The sequence below is a fragment of the Bos indicus x Bos taurus genome, chromosome 2 (assembly GCF_003369695.1).
Source record: "Bos indicus x Bos taurus breed Angus x Brahman F1 hybrid chromosome 2, Bos_hybrid_MaternalHap_v2.0, whole genome shotgun sequence".
Taxonomy (NCBI): domain Eukaryota; kingdom Metazoa; phylum Chordata; class Mammalia; order Artiodactyla; family Bovidae; genus Bos; species Bos indicus x Bos taurus.
Genome location: NC_040077.1, coordinates 4,658,623 through 4,673,313, shown reverse-complemented (window position 1 = coordinate 4,673,313; position 14,691 = coordinate 4,658,623). Strand labels below are relative to the sequence as shown.

At 52.6% G+C, this 14,691-nt stretch overlaps 1 protein-coding gene across 2 annotated transcripts in view; it reads left to right on the top strand.

The window, feature by feature from the left end:
* MYO7B (myosin VIIB) overlaps nt 1-14,691 on the top strand; it is a 104,416-nt gene that overhangs the window by 73,371 nt on the left and 16,354 nt on the right. For both annotated transcript variants that reach the window (XM_027554777.1, XM_027554769.1), the window contains exons 20-30: nt 48-132; nt 1,661-1,879; nt 2,954-3,124; nt 3,989-4,189; nt 4,324-4,491; nt 8,187-8,264; nt 8,413-8,540; nt 9,819-9,945; nt 11,387-11,506; nt 12,795-12,968; nt 13,595-13,822. In XM_027554777.1, coding sequence (XP_027410578.1) covers nt 48-132; nt 1,661-1,879; nt 2,954-3,124; nt 3,989-4,189; nt 4,324-4,491; nt 8,187-8,264; nt 8,413-8,540; nt 9,819-9,945; nt 11,387-11,506; nt 12,795-12,968; nt 13,595-13,822 — 1,699 coding nt within the window. The remainder of the gene's footprint in view (nt 1-47; nt 133-1,660; nt 1,880-2,953; nt 3,125-3,988; nt 4,190-4,323; nt 4,492-8,186; nt 8,265-8,412; nt 8,541-9,818; nt 9,946-11,386; nt 11,507-12,794; nt 12,969-13,594; nt 13,823-14,691) is intronic.

Below are 14,691 nucleotides of genomic sequence, written 5' to 3'. Positions count from 1 at the left end.
TTAAAATACCTGTGGTTGTTACCACTGACTTGCATTTCCCCTTCTAGGAAGGAGTTCCTGAGGCAGAGGCGGGCAGCTGTGACCCTCCAGGCCTGGTGGAGAGGCCACTACAGCCAGCAGAACTTCAAGCTGGTAAGAGAACTCATGTGGGAGGTGGAACCTGCAGGGGCAGGGGACACCTGTCCAGTTAGAAACCAATATTGACCTTTGTTTGTGAGTGTGAGACATTTATTTATGAATGTGAGCGCTGGGGCAAGGAGCATCACCAGTCACAAACCTCAGCACCCCACACTCTTCTTAGCAGTGTCAGGTCACGTGTTTGTGGGTTTCAAGTGTTCTCCTGCAGGATCTGAGGCATCTCCAGAGCTAGAATGAGATGTCCTGCTCTGAAATGAGACGGTGGCTGGTTTTTTCCCCCTACTTTGCAGGCAGCAATAGAAGTTAACGGATTGATTATTCTCTGTTTCAAGCACTTCTTCCAAATTTTTTCCTTGACCACAGGCACTGGTAATGAGTGTCTGCTAAGCAAACAAACCAGGGGCACCTTTAACATGCCCTGCTGAGCCTCCTTGACTGCTTGCCTTGGTCATGGCCATGACTATGGCTGGAACACGCAGATGGAAAGGCTACATGGGGCCTGTTGCTCTATGTGCATCATTTTATTTATTATTAAACCGACACTGCATGTCATGGATCTGAGACATAAAGAAATTAAGTCATTTTCCCAAGAGCACGCAGTCAGTAAGCAGCAGAGCTGGAGCTGAGATGCAGGTCTGTGTGACTTGACGGTTGTAAAATGAAGCATGACCCCACACAGACAGCATGCACCAGGGTTGGTCTTTGAAAAGCCAATAGAAGTCAGCCCAGAGGCTCAGAGACCTCTGGCCCAGAGTGTGTTTGCAGCATAGAAGTGCGTGCTCATAGTTTATTATTTCCTCTTTATTTTCAAGCTCCCTGTGAGGGAGTTGCTTGATGGAGCAGGCCAAAGGCCTCCACCAGGTCACAGCCCCACACGAGCTGACTGTACTTGGCTGCAGGTGTGAAAAGCAGGACCTCTGCAATCCTGCCACCCACGTGACTTCCAGCCCAGTTCTCTGTCACTAGCCATCAGAAGGGAGAAGGCAATGGCACCCCTCTCTAGTACTCTTGCCTGGAAAATCCCATGGATGGAGGAGCCTGGTAGGCTGCAGTCCATGGGGTCGCTAGGAGTTGGACACGACTGAGCGACTTCACTTTCATGCATTGGAGAAGGAAATGGCAACCCTCTCCAGTGTTCTTGCCTGGAGAATCCAGGGACGGGGGAGCCTGGTGGGCTGCTGTGTATGGGGTCGCACAGAGTCGGACATGACTGAAGTGACTTAGTAGCAGCAGCAGCCATCAGAAGACCACTCTATCATTTATGCCATGTAAAAGTACTTCTTTAGCACCAATTTCATGCCAGGCTCTAACTGCTTTACAAGTATAAGTCACTTAATCTGCTTGTGCTCACAGGTGTGCAAAATTTTAGCACCAGCACTTTGCCAAAAAGCATGTAACTGTAAAGCTAATTTGCGAGAACACCTTACCTCTCGCTCTCTGTCCCCTCAGGAAGCCTTTCTCTGCTCTGTGCCCTGCCAGTCCCAGGCCCCTCTGAGAGTGTACGCCCTTCTTGCCTCTGCAGATCCTCCTGGGTTTTGAGCGTCTGCAGGCCATTGCCCGGAGCCATCTGCTGGCAAAGCAGTACCAGGCCCTGCGACAGAGGATGGTCAGGCTGCAGGCCCTCTGCAGGGGCTACCTGGTGCGCCAGCAAGTCCAGGCCAAGAGGAGGGCTGTGGTGGTCATCCAGGCACATGCCAGGGGCATGGCTGCTCGACGGAACTTCCGGCAGCAGAAAGCCAATGTAGGTGGTCACTGCCCTCTCGGGCAGGTGGGGATGGCTGGGCGCAGATGAAGGAGGGCATGCAGAAGGAGTGGGCAGCAACATAAGACCATCATCAGACACTCCTGACCCCTCTGGGTCCAAAGTTACTACTGTACTGGCCCCCACCATCAGGCACACCCAGCTCATACCCTGGGTGCTGAGGATGCAGCATGGGAGATGGATTATCTCAGTCTTATACCTGGAATCTGGAACTCAAGTTCTTTGGTCCCCTTCCTTTAGTTTTGGGGATGATTTCTCAGCAGCACTGATCAGTCCACAGGAAGGCTCAGGAAACCAGAGTCAGCTGAGCTATGGGAGGCCACAGCTCCATGGAGGAGGGTGGAGGTGCCTGGTTCCTGGGCGGGTCTGATAGCTTAGGGCAGAGAAATACCAAGAGTAGCCTTCAAGAGAGTGTGGGCAGGAGAGATGGGAGGGCAGGGGGCAAACAAATGTCACTGAGATGTGTATCCCTGCATTGTGACATTTCACCCCTGGGTGGTCCCATTCCCTCCATCCAGAGAGGACCCAAGACTCAACCTCACTCCTCAGAACTCACTCATTGGCAATGGTGATAAAGAAGGGGGCTAGGGTGAAATTCTCTCCTGCTCCATAGATAATACAGGTCCCCTGAGCACAGTACTGGTACAGTGGCCAGAGCGAGAAAGAGTGCAGAGCCTCAGACATGTCAGCAGATGCTCCTACACCTATATGGCCTTGGACAAGCAACAGACCAGGCGGGCCAGGGCCCTCTCCCTGCTTTTAGTGAAGGGACCACGTGGGCCTGAGTGGGTTTTGCAACTAGGTTCTGGGAATCTGTGGGGTTTGGTGTGGTCCCATGTGGGGACAAGCAAGCATGTCCCTTCTTTACATCTTCTCTGAAACAGGAAGCCCAGGCTGGTTGATCTCCAGTCCCTCTAGCTATTGAAACCTAGGATTTTAAAAGGAAACGTATTGATTTTGACAAATACGGCAGCAGAAGGTTTATTCAGCTTTGTGAGGGGCTTGCCCCAGCTGGGCTGGTGGCAACTGTGGCCCCATGGGTTATCTGTGCAGGTGCCCCTCGTCATCCCAGCTGAAGAGCAGAAGAGCCCAAGCGCTGTACCCAAAAGGAAGCGTAAGTCCATCTATGACACCATCACTGACACGGAGATGGTGGAGCAGGTGTTTGGCTTCCTGCCTTCCCTGACTGGTGGGCAGGATAGCCCGGCCACACCGGACATTGAGGTAAGTTGGGCCCTGCCAGCCCAGCATGGGATCTTGTGGGGTGCCTGCCCAGTCCCAGGCTTCAGCCAACCTCTAGGCTTTACTGAAAAGCCACGACTTGGCTCGAGGAGTGAGTTCTGTGGTTGTGGGTGAAGATGCAGAGAAAAGAGGAGCGAGGGTCTCTGTGGTCAGCCCCTTTCAAGTTAAGGAGGTGTCTTAGCTGCAAGGCTTCCTAGAGCCTTTACTATGCAAATGTTCTTGGGCTTTCAACTGGGCAGTGTTTCCCACCTGTATTTGGCCGCTGTCACAGAGCATCTCATTGGCTGCTGCTCTGCAGAATGAGACCTGCGGGACTAGGGGTGGGGAGCAGAGCAGGAGGATTGGGCAGAGAGGGCAGCTCCAGGGCCGTCCTGTTGACTCTCACTGCATCCCTCAGGAGCTCATCATGCCTGCTCCTCCAAGCTCCACCCACCCACAAACCGTCTGTGCTGTGGGAGCAGCTGAGCATACTTCCCCTGGAGGGGCACCTAAGGGAGGCAGGCAGGAGGCAGCAGGGAGTGGGGGTGTCTGGGGAGCCGAGGTCTACAGGCAGAGGAGGCAGCAAGGAGTGGGGGTGTCTGGGGAGCTGAGGTCTACAGGCGGAGGGCTCTGAGGGCAAGCCGCCAGGTACCTGGGGCTCTCATATCAAGGCCCACCCAGCACCTGGCAGCCCACTAGGGACGCACTGAGGGTGTGGGCAGGGGGCGATCCCTAACACAAGGGGGAGTGGGTCATTCTGCACCCTGTCACAAACCAGGCAGGCCCTTCTTGGGGCTCCCTGGCCCCAGGATGTGCACACTGGCAGATCACATCTCAGACGAGAGTGGACCCTTGTCTCTGTCCCAGGATCTGAAGGAGATGACCCAGAAGCTGCCTGAGGTTGACCTAGACACGGTCCCCATGATGGAGGAGCCTGAGGATGACCTGGCTGAGTACACCTTTCCCAAGTTCGCTGTGACCTACTTCCAGAAATCAGCCAGCCACACACACATCCGGCGGCCCCTCCGATACCCTCTGCTCTACCACGAGGATGACACTGACTGCTCGGTGCCTGGTCCCGTGCTTTCTAGTGGCTCAGGCCTCCCGCTGACTCTGCGGGAGCAACAAAGGGGCAGGATGCTGTGGGCTCTGTGCTGCATGGAGCTGGGTTCCAAGCGGGGGCTCTGTCTCCGTTTTCCCAGGCTGCCCTGGCTATATGGAGCATCATCCTGCGGTTCATGGGCGACCTTCCGGAGCCAGTTCTCTTCACCAGGAACACCCTGCGTGGCGGCTCAGTGATGCGGCAGATCCACGATGCCCTGGGCAAGGAGGGCAGCACCCAGCCTCCACAACACAGCAGATCAGCACAGGTGCGCCATGAGGGCGGTGCCAAGGGGAGATGCCCTCCCGGTGTCCCCAGGCCCAGGGCCTGGAGAAGCTGGACCAGAAAGGGGAGGCACAGTGTGGAGTGAGCATCGGCCGCAGGACCTAGGGACCCCTAGGGTTTTCAGTCTTGAACTGCATTCGGGAACTCATGAGTCAGGCATTATACCCAGGACTTTGTGAATTATACAGTCATTATTGGAGAAGGTCCTTCAGATGCTGAACACTGAGTTTGACTTAGTCAAACTTGGTGCTTAGTCACTCAGCTGTGTCTGACCCTTTGAGACACCACGGACTGTAGCCTGTCAGGTTCGTCTGTCCATGGGATTCTCCAGGTAAGAATACTGGAGTGGATAATCATTCCCTTCCCCAGGGGATCTTCCCGACTCAGGGATCGAACCCAGGTCTCCTGCATTGCAGGCAGATTCTTTACTGTCTGAGCACCCAGGGAAGCCCTTCAGGACTCAAATGCATAGACCAGTAATAATAACAACAAATGTTACCGACTGTCAACATGCTGTATGCCGGCTACTTCTCTTCAGTTAATTTCCAGAGGAGCCATCCCTACAAAGTAGGATTATTAAATTTATTGTAGCTAACGAAACTGAGAAGTTAAGTAACTTGCCCCCAAATCACAGTGAATACATGTTACACAGCTGGGCTTTGAATCCACTCCACTGAATTCAAAGACCCAGTTCTTTGAATTTTTCTTTGAATTTTCTTTGAATCTTTCTACACTGCCCTCTGATGAAAGGCTGTTATATCCATTTTTGGTCAGAAGCCCTTCCTAAGGCCTCAGTTTCATGATGTCATCCTAGTGGAATTAACCAAGAATAGTTCAAAGGAATGACACACCAGTGACAGCACTTGGGCCCACCAGCAACGGGAGCCCCACAACGGCCTGTAATTCTGACACCAGTTCCAATGTATATGGGTTTTTTCCACCAAAACTTCTCAGCACCAGCTGGGTGTCCTAAAATTCAACTCGGTTTGGATACTGTCTGCCTGGAGATAGTGTCTGATTCCACAAAGGGCCCGGTCCTTCTAGATTACCCCTACTTTAATGCAAGTTCAGATTGGTCTTTATTTGCTGACTACCTGGCTTGAATCAGACATTCTCACACCTCCTCCTTGGGTTTGATTAATTTGCAAGAGCAGCTCAGAGAATTCAGAGTAACATTGTACTCACTAGCCTACTGGTTTATTATAAAGGATACAAGTCACTACAGCCTGATGAAAGAGGCAAGGTATGAAATGCACAGGGCAAGATATGAAAAAGATTAAGAAACTTGCATGCCCTCTCCAGGTACCGCTCTCCCCAAATCTCCACGTGTTCACCAGCCTGGAAACTCTGACCCCTGTCCTTTTGGGTCTTTACAGAGGCCTCACTTCATTGATATGATCAAATAAATCACTGGCCATTGAGCCAGCTGAGCTCAGTTTCACGCCCTTCCCCCCTCCCCTTGACCACTAGCCACCAGCCCCCATCCTTCAGTTCAGTATCTCAGTCGTGTCTGACTCTTTCCAACCGCATGGACTGCAGCACACCCAGGCCTCCCTGTCTATCACCAACTCCCAGAGCCTATTCAAACTCATGTCCATCAAGTCGGTGATGCCATCCAACCATCTCATCCTCTGTCGTCCCCTTCTCCTCCCGCCTTCTATCTTCTCCAGCATCAGGGTCTTTTCAAATGAGTCAGTTCTTCACATCAGATGGCCAAAGTGTTGGAGTTTCAGCTTCAGCATCAGTCCTTCCAATGAGCACCCAGGAGTGATCTCCTTTAGGATGGACTAGTTGGATCTCCTTGCAGTCCAAGGGACTCTCAAGAGTCTTCTCCAACACCACAGTTCAAAAGCATCAATTCTACAGTGCTCAGCTTTCTTCACCATCTAACTCTCACATCCATACATGACTACTGGAAAAACCAAAGCTTTGCCCCCATTCTTAGGTGCTTTCTAAAAGTCACCTCATTAACATAAAAAGACATCTTTATCACAGATGATTCCAAGGGTTTTAGGAGCTCTGTGCCAGCAATGGGGACAAAGACCAAGTATCTATTTCTTATTATAAACTGAAATATCACAGGCCCCCAAGCATCAGGTGCTCAGATAGCAGAGCAACTGCACAGACATCTAAGCGGGTCTGCAGCCTGGGGTCACATGGTCAAATCTGGTCCAGAGGTTACATGGAAGTTGCCCAAGCTCAAGCCCTGACTCCCTGACCTCTAGAGACGTGGACTCTGCCTAGTGTAATGTCATCCGTTGCTGTGCAACAAATGAACCCCTAAATGTGATGGCATGAGACAGCCCACATTCATTATCTCAGACAGTTTTTGAGGATCAGGAGTGGCTTAGTTCGTTAGTTCGGGCTCTAGGTCTCTAACAAAGTTGCAGCCAAACTGTCATTTAAAGCTTGACCAGGGCCACAAGATCTGCCTCCGAATGGCTCCCTCACATAGCTGCTGGTGGGAGACCTCAGCTCTGGCCACCCTGGCCTCTCCACCGGGCTGCCTGAGTGTTCTCACAATTTGCTTCCTCCATGACGAGTGACTTAAGAGAGAAAGCAGGAAGGAGGCTTCATTGCCTGCATGCCATCGTGGGTGAGAATGTCAGGAAGCAAGGGTCCCTGGGGGTCACCTTGGAGGCTGGCCACCACTCAGGGAGGGGACATTGAGAGGTGGTTGAGCTGCCGGCACCTCTGGAAGGTAAGCACAGAGTCAGATCCCCAGTGCTCCTTCTTGCACGCTTATTAAGTGTGTGTGCCCCCAGGGAGGAGGAGGGGGCTTAGTGAGCCCTGCCCACCCTCGTTCACCAGCTAATATATTTTCAGTTTGGTCCCTGTGTGGCAAACCAGGTGGCACTAGTGGCAAAGAATCTGCCTGCCAGTGCAGGAGATGTAAGAGGCACAGGTTCGACCCCTGGGTCGAGAAGATCCCCTAGAGGAGGAAATGACAGCCCCTTCAGTATTCTTGCCTGGAAAATTCCATGAACAGACAGGCTTGGCAAGCTATATAGTCCATGGGACGGCGAAGAGTTGGACACAGCTGAGCACACAGAATGCACACATAGAAGCCCGTGCTCAGCTCCAGACCTGGCTCATCCCAGCCCAAGCCCAGTCCCACACTGAGCTCATTTTGGCAGCAACTTCTCATGACACCATCAGGACAGGCTGTGACCCCTGCTTACAGAGACCATCGGATCCTGATGGCTGGGAGTGGGCCCGGGCCCCAAAGTCTAGTCTTCTGAGTCTCTAGCAAAACTCTGACCTCGCAGTGGGCAGAATGTATTCCGGTTCATCTACCACATCGTCACAGAGAATGACTGTAGCCTGTGGCTGTCCTGGGCGCCTGGGTTCAGACCCAGCCCACTCGGCTGGTGAGAGGTCCAGACTTTGGAATCGGAGCAGCCCTGAACCCTCCTGGAGGACCGGTGTCTGGCCGAGCGGCTTTTGTCCAGTTTCTCACGTTCTCTCACCTGTTTCCTCGTCCCGCAGTGAGAATGGCGGTGCACACCTGTCAGCGTTGCACGGCTTGGTGGAGATGAGGGAGTGCACGCTGCTTTATGAGTCAGGCTGGGAAAAGGCTTGGGAGCTAGAGATGAGCCCCACCCAGGCGGGTCTTGGGTTAGATTTGGAGGTGCTGCCCAGGCTTCACCTTCCCTCAGGAGCTGTCTCCCTCCACAGAGGCCCAGCCGCAGGGACAGAGGGACCAAGGACATCTCCTCCATGAAGCTGAAGCGGTCCTCCTGGGTTACAGGCCAGGTGAGCCCAGGGCCAGGGGGCCCAGGCTTGCTCCCAGCTCTGCTGCCCACTGGCCGGCCGGCTGCAGCGTTCCAGGCTTTCACCCAGTTTCCTTCTTTGCAAATGGAAGTGATCTTGGTTGTCCTGACTGCCACCTTTGGGTTTCAAGGTGGCCAACCAGCTGAATATTGGAGAAGAGGCATTTGAAGAGGACAGCCCCCTCTCAGACCGACCCATGTCCAACCTGGAGAAGGTGCAGTTCATTGTGGGCTACGCCATCTTGCGTCCCGACCTCAGGTCAGTCCCCACCCCCATCACGCCCCCTGAGAACACAGCCCCTCACTAGCTCTCAGCCCAGGGCCCCATCCCTAACCTGCTCCCCACCCTGGAGCCTGCAGGCTGGCTCTCAGGACAGCAGATGGTACAACCACCAGGGGTTCTCTAATGCTCTGCATTAAAACCCCTGGGTAAAACCCAGTTTTAGGAAGACAGACTTATCATGGGCTGTTGATTCATCTTATAACCAGCTTTACTGCAAGACCCTGTAAATGGGCAAGTTCCTCATTTATTCTATATATGTTTTGCTTTATATATAATTTGCTTTACAGAAATTGTGTTTTTATACAAATTTTAAGAACTATATATACTGCTTACAAGGACAGACTACTGTATTTCAGGAGTTCACATATTTTAAGTTATTATTAATATTTTTAACCAAACTCAAGGAATTTGAGTCATAATTTTTTCAAATTTTTTTTCTACTTCACTCTCTCTCTTTTCCTTTGAACTCTAATTAAATCTGTAGAAGACTTCTATATTGTCTGTCACATCCCTAAGGGTCTGTTCATCTGTGCTTTCTTTTTTCCCCTTCCGTTCTTTAGGTTAGATATTTTCTATTAATCTGTCTTCATATTAACTGATTTTTGTTTTGTGTTCTCCAGTACGCTGTTATACCCATCCAATTATTTTTTAAAATTTCAAATATTATATTTTTCAATTCTAGAGTTTGCACTTGACTCTTTTTTTAAAATAGTTTCTGTTTTGCCAAGATTTCCTGTTTGTTCATTCACTATGAGCATAATGTCCTTTATATCCTTGATCATAGTCATGGTAATTTTAAAACCTTTCCTGATAAATCAATATTTGGTTCATCTTGGGGTCAGTTTCCATTGACTGCCTTTTCTCTTGAGAATAGTCATGTTTTCCTGTCTCCTCATATGTCTGATCCTTGACTATTATTTTCTCAGTAGCCTAATACTTTGGGGTTGTTATCTTAGACCTTTGGGGATGATATGTTTGAAGACTCTGGAATCTGTTACATTCCTTCAAAGACTTTTCATTTTGGGAGGCAATTAGTTTGGTTGGATTCAAACTCTGTCCCCCTGTGGTAAGCAGCAGCTGGAATCCCTGTGCAGTTATTTTAGCCTTTGCTGCGCTGCCTGGAGTCTGCCTCAGACATGTGTAGATGAGGGGTGAGTCAGAGATTTAGGAAGAGTTTATATACAAAGTATAGGGCTCCTCCCCTCCCCCAGAACCAGCCCCCAGCCTGGCCTCCCAGCGCTCTGTGTCTTTCAGGGACGAAATTTACTGCCAGATCTGCAAGCAGCTCTCAGAGAACTACAAAACAAGCAGCCTGGCCCGGGGCTGGATCCTGCTTGGCCTGTGCCTGGGCTGCTTCCCGCCTTCTGAGAGGTTCCTGAAGGTGGGGAGGGGTAGGGGCAGGAGCTGAGGGCAGGGGCAGCATGGGTGGGCCCAGGGCCCTGCAGCAGATGGAGAAACCCCAGCCCATGGCCTGGTTCTTCTGCTCGTGCAGGCCAGGATGGGCAGCAGTGCCTGGCCTTCTTTGGGCCTCAGTTTCACGTCTATAAAAGAGGATGCTCCTCTGGCCCCTAATCAGGATCTGCAGGGCCATCTCACCTGGGCTCCATCACCAAAAGACAGTGAGGTGGTGGATGAAATGGGCATTGAAAAGACAAAAGTGTTTGAGGAATGGGTACCAATGAGAGGCTGGATGCAGCATCTCTCTCTAGGCCTAAGAACTAACAAGAGAGATGTTTCCAAGTGTTGGAGGCCCCAGGCTTCGCTACTCTAATACACCTTTTGGTTCTGAATATAAAAGTAATATGTAGGGGGGACTTCCCTGGTGATCCAGTAGTTAGGAGTCTGCTCTTCCACTGCAGAGAGCACAGGTTCAATCTCTGGTTGGGGAACTAAGGTCCCATATGCCTGCAGCCAAGAGGGAGAAAAAAGTAATGTATAGGAAATGTAAAAAGTCTATATAGAAGATAAAAGTCATCCTCACACCCAGAGGCAACTTGCCTTATGGTTTCTGACCTTTTGTGATGTGAGAGAATCATACTTGTGATCACACAGAAAACAATCTCACTATCTCTCATGCCTCCAGGGACAGCAGGAAGTCTGATCACCCTGGCCATGTGCCCTGGGGCAGCCTTGACAGCAGTAAATCCTTCCAGGCTGCATCTTCTCAAAGAATCTCTCTGAGAGACAAAAAGCTTTTCAACACCTTGTTTCAACATCTCATGGAACATATTTTGAACATCGGCTCTCCTGCAGCTTTCACTTATAAGCGTCTTCTCACGTCATAAACTGTCCCCAAATGGCAGTGCTAATGCCATTTGCTAGTGTTCCTAATGCATATTTCACTTTTTGATGGACACTTAGGATCTATCTTCCAATTGCCCATCACCATAAACACCACTATGATTAAAAACTATACATCTACCTTTACCAAATTATTTTTACCTTTACCAAATTAGGTCAAAGAGTGAACACATTTTAAAATTATGTACTATTTAAAACATATTGACAAATGGGTCCTCAGAAATGCTGTGCAACTGATACTCCTCATAGTGTGACAGCCCCATGTTAATGCACCTTTGCCACAGCTATTATCATTTTTTAGCTTTTTTCCAGTTTTATTGAGATATTATTGACATATAACATTGTTCAAATGTAGGGTATACAGTGTTGTGATTTTATATAGGTGTGTATTGTAAAATGATTGCCAAGTAATACATCATCCATAATTACAATTAGTATCATAGTTCCTAGAATCTGGACAGTGAATAGAAAGTGGCCTCCATTCTAAGTATCTTCGTGCCGCTCCCTTCCTCATCCACCAGTATCTGCTGAACTTCATTGGTCAAGGACCAGTCGGCTACGGGCCCTTCTGCGCTGAGCGCCTGAGACGCACCTGTGCCAATGGCGTGCGCACAGAGCCCCCCTCCTGGCTGGAGCTGCAGGTAGGGGCTGGAGGGGATGGGAGGCAGCCAGTGTGGGGTGGTGGCAGCCCCCGTAACTCCTCCAGCTCAGCTCATGGGGCTGCCAACAGGAAGTATGTGCTCTGGGCCTCTCCCCGCTCTTCTGGGCCAGTGGTCCCTGGGAGCCCCAGCTGGGGCTCAGCCTCCCCAGACCCAGTCCAGGCTTCAGAAGTGCCACCTCCCCCACATCTAAATTGATATTCCTTGGTGGCTCAAATGGTAAAGAATCTGCTGCAATGTAGGAGACCCGGGTTCAATCCCTGGGTCGGGAAGATCCCCTGGAGAAGGGAATGGTTACCCACTCCAGTATACTTGCCTGGAGAATTTTATGGACAGAGGAGCCTGGCGGCCTACATGGGGTTGCAAAGAGTCAGACATGACTGAGTAACTAACACTTTCTCTTTCATTTAGGGCCCTTCTAGCTGAAGGGGAAAATCAGTCTTAGTTCCTTAGCTGCAGGGTGTGAGTGGCTGCTAACTGCCTAAAGCTTACCCCTCCCAAAGACACTTGCATTTTATATGGTCATGCAAGGTTGTCTACCTAGGTGGCATTCTGGAACCTGTGAGTTCTTGCAGGATCCTCAGGAACGGTACTTCAGACACAGGTAGGGTCTGGCCCCCACTCTACCCGTGGCTCCTGGAAGGTATGCTCTATGCCTTGTGGTGCCCTATACCAGGACACAGAGAGCACCTCCCACCACACCCCGTCCTGTTCTCACTCTGCCACCAACATCCACGGGACTTCCCTCCTCCACCTCATCTACCTGCTCTGCCCAGAAGCCTTGGAGTTGAAAGTGAACTTGCTGCAGCTGTGTGGCCTGTGCCAAGCCCTGCTGTACACAGAGAATAACAGTGGCTTCCTCTGACCCAAAAGGTTCCAGAGTCCAAGACTCAGACATCTCCGAGACCTTTTCTCAGTGATCCTGAGTCACCCAATCTCGCCAAAGCTCAGGGAACTCATGTTAAAATGGGGCCTTCCAGTACAGGCTGCACCCCATGGACACGGTGCTTAAACAGCTCTTGCCCTGGTGGGTCCCTCAGTTCAGCAGCGATGTCTGCTGGCCAGGACTGTGTAAACGCTTTGCCGAGCTGGGCGGGGCTTCAGAAGGCCCCGCCCCCCAGAACCCATGGGAATGCGCCCGCAGGGGCAGTGGGTTGGAAAGAGGGGCTGGTGGGCCAGCCTCCCATCACAGAGTTCCAGGAGCTCCAGCGCAGGCAGCTGAGCCGAGGGGCCTCCTGGGCAGAGGACCTGAGTCTTCGTCCGTCCCCAGGCTGTCAAGTCCAAGAAGCACATCCCAATCCATATCAGCTTGGCGACTGGAGAGAGCCTGATGGTCATGGTGGACTCAGCCTCAACGTCTCGGGAAGTCTGCCTGCACATCGCCCGCAAGCAGGGCCTCAGCGACCACCTGGGCTTTTCTCTGCAGGTCGCCGTGTACGACAAGGTACTGGCCAGGGTCCCGTCCACCGCCCGCCTCCTTCACACACGCAGGGCAGCACCAGCCCTTGTATCATGCCAGCCTAGGCACCACTCACCTTCCCAGCTGCCAAACACAGATGCGAGCACAAACTCCCGCTTACAGACGTGCCTCCTAACCAGGCAGCCTGCCCCCTGGCCAAACACTCACACACTCAGCCTAGTATCTCACACACACACACCTGGAAGGTCCCCTGCTGTGCCTACATCCTGCGCCAAGCCCCTCACCCTGAGGAGCTCAGAATCCCATGCATCCATGTGGAGGTCACACCAGCACTGCCCCATCCTGACCCCACATCGTCGCCCCACCCAGATGCCCTGATTCCTACGCTCAGAACCAGGTATACACAGGCCAATGAATCAAGGCATTCGAACCCAGTCACATGGGCATGAGCCTCCTGTGAGAGGGGCCGGCAGGGGGAGAGTGTAGGCGTGTTTAGGGGTGAATGACAGGCCACGCCCAATGGGGAGGAGTCTGAAGGGTTCCTGTCCTCTTGATGTCCACACCTCCACATGGGTATGGCAAAGGCAGGTGTCCCTGGGGGGCTGACACGCAGCAGTCGCTCACCCCTGCCGCTCTGATTCTGGTCTCAGTTCTGGTCCCTGGGCAGCGGGCGTGACCACGTGATGGATGCCTTGGCCCAGTGTGAGCAACTGGCCCGGGAGAGGGGCGAGAGTGAGCGCCAGGCGCCCTGGCGCATCTACTTCCGGAAGGAGTTCTTCACCCCATGGCACGACTCCCAGGAGGACCCGGTCAGCACCCATCTCATTTACCGCCAAGTCCTCCATGGAGTCTGGCTTGGCGAGTACCCCTTCGAGAAGGTGAGGGGACCACAGCGCTCAGGGCCCCAAAGACCCCCCTCTCAGACTGCCTGGGGAAGGGCCCTGCTCTAGGGCAGGGACTTTGGGACAGAACAAGGGCAGCTGGGCTGGGCACCAGGCAGTCCCTGGGGAGCCCGTGTGGGTCATGGAGGGCAGGAAGCTGAGGGAGAGGAGTGGGCCCAGGATGTATCTGTGAGTACAGGTCCCTGCGGCCCTCTGGGAGCAGCTGTTCCTGCCCAGTAGCCTCCATCCCTTCCTTTAGCCAGAGGTTCACTCAAGCTTCTGGGGTTTGAGCCACCTGGGCCGGCAGCAAAGCCCCCTGCCCCTGCAATCAGCCCCAGGCCCACCTAGCCTCACCACAGCAGCTGCTCATGGGGCAGCAGGGCCTGGGGGTCAGGAACACGGCCTTGGAGTCCCAGCGCTTGAATTCAGGTCCCACCTACGCCTCTTCCTGGCGGTGTGGCCTTGGAACATTAGGTCACCTCTCTGAGCCTCTGGCTCTCTCCTGGAAGGTGCAGTCACCAGAGCTTTCTGTGTGGTTGTGAGACTCAGGGTAGGGGAGCTCACGCACCTGACCTCCTTGGGCAATGCTGTGCCTGTTCAGCGGGTGCAGACCTCCCTGGGCCTGAATCCAGAGGATGAGCTGGGGACTGGAGGAAACTGTGGCAGTCCTGGAGGCCTGCCTGGAGCAGGGCAGTGGGCAGGGAGAGGTGGGGGCAAAGGGGTCGTGGGGACAGACGGCAGGCAAATAGATGGCTGGGCAAGGTTTGTCTTCTTGGAAAGAACAGGGCAGCTTGTCCCTGTAGGGCACCTGGAGCAGGGAACCTTCTGTGTGCTGGGCGTGCTAGTGACTTACACAGGCTCCTGCC